This window comes from Artemia franciscana, chromosome 12 (genome assembly GCF_032884065.1).
Source record: "Artemia franciscana chromosome 12, ASM3288406v1, whole genome shotgun sequence".
Lineage (NCBI taxonomy): Eukaryota > Metazoa > Arthropoda > Branchiopoda > Anostraca > Artemiidae > Artemia > Artemia franciscana.
This window is the reverse complement of record NC_088874.1, coordinates 125,923-139,027: the sequence shown is the minus strand read 5'-3', so window position 1 is coordinate 139,027 and position 13,105 is coordinate 125,923. Positions and strand designations below refer to the sequence as shown.

General features: G+C 35.7%; 1 protein-coding gene across 2 annotated transcripts in view; it reads right to left on the bottom strand.

Moving 5' to 3' along the window:
• Window positions 1–11,837, bottom strand: part of LOC136033541 (uncharacterized) — an 89,044-nt gene extending 77,207 nt beyond the window's left edge. For both annotated transcript variants that reach the window (XM_065714282.1, XM_065714283.1), the window contains exons 1-2: window positions 11,647–11,837; window positions 7,311–7,564 (exon numbers count right to left, since the gene is read on the bottom strand). In XM_065714282.1, coding sequence (XP_065570354.1) covers window positions 7,311–7,564; window positions 11,647–11,791 — 399 coding nt within the window. In that variant the 5' untranslated portion in view covers window positions 11,792–11,837. The remainder of the gene's footprint in view (window positions 1–7,310; window positions 7,565–11,646) is intronic.
• Between the last annotated feature and the right edge of the window lie 1,268 nt (window positions 11,838–13,105).

Here is a 13,105-nt window from a genome sequence, read left to right as displayed (position 1 = left end):
ATTTCCTTTTCAAAGTTCAGGTACGAGTAGTCCCTAAAAATTTTCTAGCATACCTGCTCGAAAACTGCTAAAAATCAACTCAAAGGAATTTTACTTTGAGTATTTTGGCTACTTTGGGTGTTCCCATTAGTGCCACCTACTTTGATTGACAAGCTCAACGAAAAAAGGGAAGTCAAATTTTGTTGTCTTTTCAGACAAATTTCACTGTCAGATTACAAATTCTCGGCACCTTTCGATGATGACTAGTCAGATGGCCCTTACAGAATTCGTTAATAGACCCTTTGTCTTTTGGACGATCAGCCGGTGGCTCATAAAATGATTCTTGATGTATTACATCACCTTAAAAATCGTTCATGAGGCATGTATTCATGTCAAGTGAAACAGCATTTAAGATAATTAAGATTTATATTGGTTAGAATGTCACAGAATAGAAAACATAAAAGGAGTCGGATCTATTTTACAAAAACACGAACGTCATTTTCTTATTAAACCGATTCCCGTACTTTTATTCTTAAAAGACCAAATAAGATACCCATAATCGCACAATTGCTCGTCGCTCCAGAAACCTATAACCAAAATTATTGGAATTTAACAAATCATATGGCGCAATAGTGTTGCCTAAGTAAAGAGCGAAGTGGGCAAAATGTATTTTTTATTCTTTTTCTTTTTTGGTCTTAGGTAAGGGTACTTTTTATCAAAGGACTTGTCGTAAAAACTTCGAAAAGGTTTCATTCAACTGGAAATTGAAACGGCTTGTGTCCTTTCTAATAGACGAAAGCGACTGGAGGGCAACACCCTCCCACGTCCACCCGTTCCCCAAACACGTTCAATCAAAATTTTGAGATAGCCATTTTGTTCAACGTAGTTGAAAGGTCCAGAAATTATATATTTGAAGATGACAACTCCCAACAGCCATCAGGGCTAGGGTTATAAGTTATGCCCTGGGGACATTTAAGATTTATATAGAAAGGATGATCGTAACTGATCTGGAATGGGCTCATCGGATTAAAATCAGATTTTCTACTGCACTTTTTAAGATTCAGAGTAATCAGCGGGTGGACATCCCCTCCCCACACACATACACCTCGTATTTCCCCAAAATGTATTTGATAGAAATTTTAAGATGGTCATTTGTTGTCGTAGAAACTTTTCAAAAGGCTCATTCGGTTGGGAAGTGAAAGGACTAGTGCTAATTTGAATAGTCGAAAGTGATTGGAGGGCAACTAACGCCCCCCCCCTCAACACCCACCATTTCTCCAAACACATCCAATCAAAATTAAGATAGCCACTTTGTTCAACGTAATTGAAAACAGCGACGAAGACCACACTGCCCTTCCATAACAAATAAATACAAAGTAGAAACAATAGGGGAAATCTTTCCAAGACATTGGAAATCAATTCTGTGAATATTTGAATATTTTCAACGTAGTTGAAAGGTCTGGAAATTATGTCTTTGAGGGTGGCAACCTCCCTAGAGCCCTCAGGGCAATGTTCGTAAGTTATGGCCTGGCGGTGTATAAGGTATATATAGAAAGTGTGATCGTATAAACTTCGGAGGGGGCTCATTGGATTGGCAATCAGAAGTTCTATATGATTCAGGGTGATCAGAGTGTAGATAGCCATTTCCCCTGCATCTCATATTTTCCCGAAATAAATCTAATAAAAATTTTGAGATGGCGAAACTTCAAAAACAGCTCATTCGATTGGAACTTGAAAGAGGCAATGCCCATTTTAATAGTCAAGAGTATTTGGAGGACAACTAACCCCATCCCACGCCTACCATTTACCCAAACATATCTAATAAAAATTTTGAAATAGCCATTTTGTTCATAATACTTGAAGGGTCTGAAAATTATGTCTTTGAGGATGACAACGCCTGAAACCCCTCAGTGCAAAGGCTGTAAGTTACCCTGGGGGCATATAAGGTATATATATATAGAAAGGGTGATCATATACCCTTTGGAGGGGGCAAATTGGATTGGTAACCAGAAGTTCTAGTGCTCGTTTTATGATTCGGAGTGATTGGAACGTGGATACCCCCACCTAGTATTTTCTCGAAATGTATCTGACAGAAATTTTGAGATGGCCATTTATTGTCTCAGAAACTTTAAAAAGGGCTTATCTATTGGAGATTGAAAGGCTAGTGCCTTTTTAATAGTCAAAAGTTATTGGGGATTAACTTCGAAAACATCTTATTTAATTGGAAATTGACAAGGCCAGTGCCCTTTTTAATAGTCTAAAGTGATTGGAGGGCATCTAATCCCCCTCTGAATCCCAGCATTTCCCCGAACACGTCCAATAAAAACTTGAAAATAGCCAATTTGTTCAACGTAATTGAGAGGTATGGAAATTATGTCTTTGAGGATGGCAATGTGTGTGTGTGTGTGGGGGGGGGGAAATTATACTTTGCGGGGTGATACCCCCCCCACACACACACACCTCTTATTTTCCCGAAATTCATCTTATAGAAATTTTTTTATGGCCATTTGTTGTCATAGAAACCTCAAAAACAGCTCATTCAATTGGAAATTGAAAGAACCAGTGCCATTTTTAATAGCTGAAAGCGATCGAAGGGCAACTAACCCCTCCCCGCACGCCATTTCCCCAAACATATCTAATCAAAATTTTGAGATAGTCATTTTTCTCAACGTAATTGAAAGGATCTCCGATCCTTTATGTTTTGAGGATGATCCTTCCCACAGCCCTCAGGGCTAAGTAAGTTATGCCCGGGGGGCATAAAAGGTATACATAGAAAGGGTGATCGTATAAAATTCGGGCGGGGGACTCGTTGGATCGGTATTCAGAAGTTCTAATGCCCTTTAAATACTCAGAGTGATTGGAAGGTGAATACCCTCCTCCAAACCTCATATTTTCCCGTAATACATATGATAGAAATTTTAAGATTGCTACTTGTTGTGATAGAAACTTCAAAAATGGCTCATTCGACTGGAAATTGAAAGGGCTACAGCCCTTTTATTAGTCAAAAGCAACTGGAAGGTAATAAGTTGGGCTGATAACCCCTGTGCCTTCTCAAGACCAAAACACAATTTCCGCTTTACTGAAAACAAAATATGTTGTTTGAAATGTTTTGACATTTCTTACTTTAATAAGTTAAAAATTATCAAAAACTTAATGAAGAAACGTCTGTGTATGCCAATTTAACTGACAATCCAAGGTCATTTTTGTTTGTCTTTTTCAGTAGAGCGCAAATTGTGTTCTGGTCTTGAGAAGGAATATGGGTTATCAGCCCTACTCATGTTAATTTTTGCACGTTTTGAGTTTGACTCGGTTATTTATTGCAATTCTTTTCGTTTTGGGTTTTACTTATTTATCGACGCTGACTTGTGGTAGTTTTACGCTTGTAAAATTATTTGACTTTATTTTGCTCATTCTTGGCTTAATGGGGCTCTTTATTTTTCTTTGAAACCTGTCTTGTGGAAAAAGTTTCTTAGATTAAATTTTTCAAATCCATGTTTTAAAGTATACTATGAATTTAAAACAAAATTAGGACTATCTTCATTTGATTTAGGATAGCGACTCAAAATACAGGAACATCAGCTCACTTCAATTCAGGAGCTCGCTGTCCAGAATCAAAGTATACCATTGTTTGACGGTTTCAATTCGACTGTCGGAGTTTCAATTTGCGTTGGTTATTTTTGATGGTGTCGAGTACAGTCATCGATGTAAAGAGAACGTGCAGCTTTTTTGTTTTGGTAATCTACACCATGTTTTTAATGTTTGTGTTGTTTTATGATTTTTGTTTGTCAGGTTTGTTTATTGACTGTAAATTTTGGCCCGTCGCGGCTTGCGATAGTAATTTTTGAAATAAATATCTTATCTCAGTTAATATACAGATAAAATATTTAATTCAAAGTTATCAAAGAATTTTTGCTGCAGATAAAAGTTTTGCCGTAAGTAAGAAAACCCTTTTTAAATTAAAAAGAAAGGAAAAAAAACAAGGTTTGATCATCACTCAAAAAAGAATAAAATACGTGCTTTGCATATCCACTATTTTTGGTACTGTAAATTTCTTCTTTTTTTTCTCTGTCTATTGTACTATAATAGGAAAATAATGTAAAAATTCTGGATCAATGATGTTTTCAGTAAAGTTGTCGCGCTAGGTAGTAAGTTTTCACATATGTCTTGAAGTTGTATATTTTTCACTGTAAGCTTTTTTTTCTTTCTTTTTCTGTTTGTTTTACTCCACTGTTTACATTTTTGTCATACTCATCCTAAATACGTCTCAGTTAAACAATGGTGTAGTGAGTGGGGAAGGATAGTGCGATTAACCATCTTCACGTTTAGGGTAACCCTCATTATGATATGACAAACAAATAGAAAAACAAAGAAGCAGAATTTTTCAAAGGAATACAAAAAGCGGCGTTACAAAAAAAAAGAAATTATTCTATGCATTCACGAGTCGCTGCCACTTCCATTCATACAACAGTCTCTACACTAGAGTTTAGCCTTTTCACATCTCATCGATAGCACGATATTAATATAGTTCATAGTTCACGTTGCTTTTTTTTTTAAATCCTTCAAGCGTGGAAGGACTGTTGTATTTCCTTTGAATAATACAATTCCTACTTTTAATATTGCAAAAGGCAATCAATGAAGTAACCCTTGCAATTGTCACTTTGCAATAGTAATTCAAATCACAAAAGCTTTCAGAAAAGTAGCAACTTGCCGCAAGTATGAAGGACCTCCCGCCCTCCACTCACTGCTCTTTATTATAAGCTTATTTTCGGCTTGTGGTTCAAGTTTTGTGGCTTTGTAGATTAAGTTTTTTAAAGGCAATGGGAAAATGTACCTTTAGGAACTTTCGAGGCAAAAGCATCTCCGGACAATCCCGGAAAATCCAAACGATTACTCAGCTGAAAAATGCGGCGGGAAAATATGCAACTAAAATACCTAACACCCACAAGCAAATAGTCTACCTTAGACGTGACGCAATGGGAAAACGTAATTTTACTAGTTTGAAAAAATATCCTGCCCAAAAATAAGCACATCAGTCATCCATATTAGGCAAATAACAAATTAATTTAAAATATAAATAAAATATACTGTCCACCTAGAGATAGCAATTAATAAAAAAAAGTGCGTATTTAATTCCTACGCAAAATTCGTATAAAAAAACCAAAGGGCAGGATTAACCAGCTCAACAAGAAATGGTACTAACATATATATTCATTATAAAACCACTTTCGTTTTTCCTGCTTTTTCAGGTTCAAATCAGACTAGTTCAAAATACTCAAAGACAGCAACGTACCAAAGTAAGAAGGAAGGACCTCCCACCCTCCACTCACTGCTCTTTATTATAAGCTTATTTAAAGGCAATGGGGAAATAAATACTCAAAGGTATGAGGGGTAGGGAGGGTAGGGAGCCAGAGACAGGTTATCTTATATTTAGGATAAGTTGCCGACATTTTAAGTTTCAACACTGGAATTTACTCTAATTTGAACAAAAAGAATTATTTGATTATTTAAGACAAACATTAGCTACATATAATAGGTGTCGATTTTTATCATTATAATTCTAGTAGAAAAAACTTTCCTAAGAAAAGCTTAAAATTATTTTTTTTAATTCATTAAGGTTATGGAATGATGAGATGCATTGATCGGTTTTGAGCACACCGAAATAGTTACAATTTCTGCCCGCAAAGGAACGTCCCCCTAGAGGAATGATTGAAATCCTCACAGCGTGAAGGCTTTGAACTAAACAGCTTTTGTCAAAAATTGCACTTTATTTTAACATTGTGGCACTTTATTTTAACATTTGCGACACAAAATGGGGGAATGTAGTTCTCTTAAATTGGTTACCGGCTATAATGATTCAAATAATGCAGTTCTTATTGTGAACCGACAGCATTTTTGCGGGGTTTTAGACTATTTTTCAAAATTCGCACAAATTTGTTTTTCCAACGAACTTTTCTCAGTAATATAAATCGAAATAATAGCTACCGTGGATAATTCAGGATATTTTAATCATCATTATTTCAATCATTTTATTAATACCAAAACATTATTTCAAACGTAAAAAAGTTATTCGGCCCAAAAAGCTTTGCTTGTTATGGGCCTTACAACAGAATAATAAAGCACTAAAAGAACCATAAATAATATCCAAAATCAAGCAATACGCATGAAATAATGATGAAAGAGAATAAACACTAGCATAAAGTAAAATAAAAACTGATGGTAATTACAATAATGGAAATAAATAGAAACCAAGAAAGTGGAGAAGCACGAAATACAAAGTTGACCTTAGAAAATGAGAAAAAAAAGAAAAAATATAGACAAAGACTTTTGGGGAAGAATTCCAAAATGGAGAAACAATAGGAAAAGAGAAAACAGGGAAAATAAACAAAGGAGAGAGAGAAATTACTCAACTGTAAAGACCCGACGAAAAACTGCCTTTGCAGAAAGAAATAGAGGGACATCCGGAGGGATGGAGTTCATAATAGAATTGATTGATAAACAGGAGACCTCCGGGCTGCTGTAGATGATTTTTTAGATACAATAAATCTGCGAGAAGAATTACATAAAAAAGAAGAGTATCTACCTGAGCCTGTATGTAATCAACAAAAAAAATTAAAAAAGGACATCAAAAGGTTACTCTATTATTTTAATACCGATTCGCCAAAACTCGACATTTCGCTTGACACTATGTTCAAGCATCAGAGCTTCCCAAGACACGCACAATTACTCATCCCTACAGTGACACAAGACGTAAATTATGTCAGAGCTTAAAAGGATTTGTCGATTAATTTTCGCCGGCTAACCCTAGAAAATGTAGTAAAAGCGAGGATAAATGATGTCATATGTAAACAAACAATCAAATCATTTTAACATGAAAAAAACTGAAATTTATATGCAGATAATAAAAAGGAGCAGTAACAGTGAAACATGCCACACTTTCACGGGTCTGTAAACAAGCTATATTTACATTGGAGTACACGTGATTATTGTTGTTATTCTCCTAATTATCCGTAAGCGTTTCTGCTAAAACGTGGTCAGATAGAGATTATTATCTCAAGTATATCTTCTCATCTCTAAGTGATTACACCCAGGGCAGTTGGGGTTAGCAAAATAAGCCGGATAAGTGACGCTCGAACGCAACTGAAGACAGACAAAATTTTATAAAAAAAAGGAGGAAGGAGGTACAACAAATTTTGGAAATAATCTCCCTAGTTTCTATAGATATGAATCGTTTATCCAAACCGGTGTTTTGGTTGACATCTTTTAGCTGAGGCAAGAACACAAGCATCTGACGACTTGGGAGCCCTGTTAATATTCACTAAGGTTTTACTTACTGAGTCAATTTCATCTTCAATATCTTTGGCAAGTGCAAGAGCAATTCCCACCCAAGATGAAAATCTTTGAGGTTCATAGCATAAATCCAATTTGTAATATTTTCTCGCTTTCGAAAAGTCACCATTCTTGAAATTGAAATCCGCTAACAGATAGTAGGAGTCGCTGAGTCGTGTTGGCAATTCTATTGGCAAATCTTCAGGCGGTGAATCTTTATCACCTCGTATATACGATTTAACTGCCTCGTGAGTCTCAACTGAAAAATAATATTGAAAGGTGGTATAATAATAAATCATTAGAGCATATGGTGAGGAGGTGAGTCCTTATCACGTCGTATATATGATTTAACTGCCTTGTAAGTCTCAACTGAAAAATAATATTGAAATGCGGTATAATAAAGAATCATTAGAGCATATGGTGAGGATGTGAGTCCTTATCACCTTGTATGAATGACTTAACTGCCTCGTGAGTCGCAACTAAAAATAATATTGAACAGTGGTATAATAATGAATCATTAGAGCATATGGTGAGGAGGTGAGTCTTTATCACGTCGTATATATGATTTAACTGCCTTGTAAGTCTTAACTGAAAAATGATATTGAAAAGTGGTATAATAAAGAATCATTAGAACATATGGTGAGGATGTGAGTCCTTATCACCTTGTATGAATGACTTAACTGCCTCGTGAGTCTCAACTGAAAAATAATATTGAAAAGTGGCATAATAATGAATCATTAGAGCATATGGATAGTAGGTGATTACATTTTCATCTGCCATCAAAGTTTTACTAACTTACTTTTTTTGCAGTCTCACCAATGGTCTGCATAGCAAAAGTACCGATGTCCTGATTATCTGCCTTAGATTAGGAGCACAATGGGTGGTTGGGAAAAAATCAAGCGGCACTTCCGGTGTTTTCCCCCAGATTTCTCAACGTACCCATTTGGAACTGGGTCGACTCTTGCTGAGCTTACAGAGCCGAGCCATCAAAGTCCCTCGCTAGAAGTTTTTGAGCCGAAAAATAAACCTTTTACGAGGACTTATCCGTCCCCTCTCCCCTAATAATTTCCCTTTAAAGCCTTTCGGATGAAATTTTTTTTCCAAGATGAGACGGAGCTTTATAGGCTTTAGTACGTAGCTGAATAATGTGGATCGTTTTGGTATATCTCCACCATAATGAAAAAATTTGTGGTAGTCTGAGATTCCAACATCCCAAGATTTGCAAGATCAACACCATAAATCCCAAGATTCCAAATAAATTCCTATCATTTAACACTTTTAAATCATGCTGCACAAGCTCAAGCTTCTCTGTATCTCCTTGTCTTAAACGATTTGAAGTGAATAAGACAATGTTATCAAAGTGGGTTATAATCACTAGACGAACCCAACTCAAAGAAAAAGACGGTAAAGCTTATTAGGCTACAAATAAACGCTCCCATCACATGATTAGAGGGTAATTGCATTTTACCTGTCATTTAAGATTCAAACCAAGAAATGATTTTTAACCAACAGTTCTTGGGAATTTGAGGATGGTAGAAAAAAAAAAAATTAGGATGTCATGAAGTAATGTTTCTACCTCAGGTGACTTGACACCATAGCATGTTTGTACGAGGTATTGTATTTATTTCACTGCATTGTACATATTATCAGGGTTATGACTTATTCAAGCGACAAAAGACGAACTGTTTACCCTTAAATAACGAATGGAAGATATTTTCTATTAAACAAAAGAGGGCTGGTGCCTATTTCGTGTGCTTGATAAGGTACATCAAGCACCTTCATATTCCTTCTCAAAGAGTATAAGAAACTTAAAAATATTAATGCTGAATTACTAATGCGATATGACATTAATGCTTAGCTCAATGTTCTTTTTTTTTTTTGGGGGGGGGGGGTGTTTAACCACTCTTGAGACTTAGTGCATCTGAAAGAGCGATGGAGGTTTAAAAATCAAGATTCTTCTTATGCTTATGTTTTCTGTATCTTTTAGCTATTTCATCTGACGGGAATCTGACTCCTGTCGATATTTGGACGCGCATGGGCACATGGTGTTGATCTGGAGAGGATTCTGATTTATTACGACATTCCTGACAGACATATTCTGATAATTGTGATATTTTGAAGATACTTGTAGTGCGACATAAACTTAACATACAAAATTCACTGTATTTTATTGTATTGTATTGTATATAGTATTGTATGTATTATGTTATTATCATTACTTCTCGCGTTTCCACCATGTTGGCGCTAGATAGCGATGATCTCTGGAAATAAAATCTACTCTTCCTTTTCAGGAAGAAAGAAATAATTAAAATTTCTGCAATAACAATTAACTTGAGAAACAATTTATATAACTTCAGTTATATAAGTTATAACTATGATTACAAATAAGTTGTACAAATTATACAGCGTAAACAATTATAAGGTAAATAGTCAATTATATAACTTGATTACTACTGCTGCTGCTAATAACTCACTGCAGCACCAAGCTACCTGAGGCCAACACAGCGAAGTACGCTCCTCCTCCATCCCAATCTATTCAAAGCCTCCCTTTTACACCCTCCCAGGAAGTTCCCATTTCCTTTAAGTCCTTCTTTATGACGTCCTCCCAACCAAGACGAGGACGACCTGCTTTCCGTTTAGCCTTAGACGGATGGCCAATTAGAACATGCCCTAGCCACCTGTGAAAAAAGACCCTGATCCTTGGCTATTCTACTTTTAGCATCTTCACTACTCCCAACGTCTTTACAAATAATACTACCAAGGTAGGTGAAACTGAACACCGGCTCAATCTTTTCGTTACCCAAAACCACCCTTTCCTCTTCACTTATTCCAAGCCTTAGTGACGTAGTCTTCTTAACACTAATTTTCAAACATATTCTAGCACCCTGAACTCGCAAAGCCTCTAAAAGTTCATTATTTTTTCTCATACTTTCATCAAGAATGCTTAAATCACTAGCATAATCCAAGTCCAGGAGAGTTTTTCCTCCCATTTGACTACTGGTCTCCCATTGCCATTCCTGTGCTACTTAAGGCAAAGTTCATCAAAATGATCCATATCAAGGGGGATAGAACACAATCCTGCTTAACTCCTGATTTAATACAAAACCAGCTGCTAACCTCATTTCCTACCTTAACCGCAGCAGTGTTATTCTCGTACATAGCACAAATCCATTTAATGTATTTGTCTGGTATACCATACAAGGATAAGACCTTTACTAAAGCTCTTCCATCAACAGAATGGAACACTGGCTCATAATCTATAAAACTGAGGACCAAAGGTATTTGACAACTCAGAAACTTCTCAATTATAAACCTAAGAGTCAATCTAAAAAGTAACATATTACGAAGTAATTTCTTACCTACAGAGACCAGACTAATGCCTCGATAATTACCATAGTGAGCCTTACCACCTTTCTTATGCAGTTGTTTAACTAAGGTTTTACTAAAATCGTTAGGTACTTCCACTTTTCAAAAATCATCTTCATAATCTTCAGTAACTTATTTCTAACCTCAGAGCCACCGCATTTAAGAAACTCATTTATCACATTATAGCACCTGGATCCCTATAATTTTTAAATCCTTTTAGTACTTTCGCTAATTCTTCCTCCCCAAAAAAATATTCCTTCACACCCAAGGTATCACAAACTTGTTCATTTTCCTCTATATCCTTTCCTGCAACTCTGTTTCGGTTTAACACATTCTCAAAATGTTCAGTCCATTTCTCTTTAACTCTTTCCTTATCACTAATTGTGGCCCCGTTCCTATCTTTAACTGGGAAAAGTCCAGATTGACTACTGCCTCTCAATTTATTAACAGGGCAGTACAATATATTTTTGCAATTAATTTTAAGTTAATTATAACATAAAGAGCGAGATTATTTTTTTCTGTTTTTAAAAACCAATCAATAAACGGAGTAAAAAAATAATGAAATAAAAAGAAGAAAGAAAAAAGAAACATAATGCGATGCAACATAATATACACAGCAAGAAAGGTAAAGATTTTCCAGCGAATAAACGTAAAGTGATTTCTTTTCAAATAGACATTTTCCATTTTCGTCCCCTACCAACCCCCCCCCTTCTATGAACTGAATCTACATCATAATAGGTCCATTAGTATGTTAAGCAGCCTCACCTCACCGAATATAGCAAATTATAGCATAACAGTACATTTGAGTATTATTTTTGCAAAAAATAGAAAAATGGTTTGGTGCAAAACATACTTTTTCCATTTTCGTCTCCTCACCTAAAAAAAAGATCCCTCCATCCTAAGAGCCGGGCCTACATCAATATACGTCCATAGGTATGTCAAAAAGTCTCAAGTCTAAAACAAAATAAAAAGTACCAGGAATAGCTTCAGGTGGGAAAAGGTTGACAATTTTCTTAGCCATTTCGTAGATATCTATCGCAACCGATGCTTTCGAATCGAACTCAGGCACCCTTTCGGGATAGAAATAAAAAGCCATATATTTGGCAGAGGACCAAGTCATCGGGATCGGTAGAGCTTCATGTTCCTGGAAAGTGGTGAAATCAAAAGCGAACGCAGTCTTAAATAAAAGCTTTTTAGGCCTTAGATATTTTCTTAAACCATGATATATATATATATATATATATATATATATATATATATATATATATATATATATATATATATATATGTATATATATATATATATATACTAGCTGTTGGGGTGGCGCTTCGCGCCACCCCAACACCTAGTTGGTGGGGGCGCTTCGCGCCCCCCCAAGCCCCCCCGCGCGCGTAAGTCGTTACGCGCCATATTAGTTACGCGCCATTGTAGTTGTGTCCCTATGCCCCACCTGTGAATATAGATATATATATATATATATATATATGTTTTTAACTACGTAAAACTTGCGAATATACAACATTCTTTGCTGTCCCATTGTCTGTGCATATAAATAGATTGTCAGGTTTACCGACTCTTGAACATGCAACATATAATGGTCCATGGGAAAACAATCCGTATTCAGATCTATACCTCATGATTCTAATGATTGCCCTTGAGCTTTGTTGATGGTGATTGCTAATCGACCATTCCCTGAGTCGCCATCGTCATTTATATATCCCCCTGTGCACCCCGGCGTCCCCTTTGTAGTTATGTCCCTGTGTCCCGGTCGTCATTTGTGTCCCGGTGTTCCAGTCTGTGATTTCTCTTTGAGTGTCCCGGGCGTCATTTATATTCCTTGTGTCCCGGTGTCCCGGTCGTCATTTATATCCCCCTGTGCCCCCCGGCGTCCCCATTGTAGTTGTGTCCCTGTGTCCCGGTCGTCATTTATATTCCCTGTGTCCCGGTCGTCATTTGTATCCCGGTGTCCCGGTCTGTATGTACATTCGTTTTTTAGTTTTGTTTTTCTCCTTTATTTTTTTCCTTTTTTCTTTTTTTTCTTTTTTAGTTTATTTAGATTTTTAGATTTTTTAGTTTTTTTATTAGTTTTTAGTTTTTTTGTAGTTTTTACCATTTTTTTAGTTTTTTTAGTTTTTTTTTTTTACTTATGTCCTGGTCGTCATTTATACTCCCTGTGTCCCGGTCGTCATTTGTGTCTCGGTGCTTTGTTGATTGCTAATTTATATTATATTTATATTTATATTTTTTATATTTATTAATATTTTTTTAGTTTTCTTTTTCTGTTATTTTTCAGTTTTTTCCTTTTTTTTAGTTTTTTCTTTTTTAGTTTTTAGTTTTTTTTTGTTTTTTTACCTTTTTTTAGTTTTTTTAGTTTTTTTAGTTTTTTAGTTTTTTTATTAGTTTTTAGTTTTTTTTAGTTTTTGCCTTTTTTTA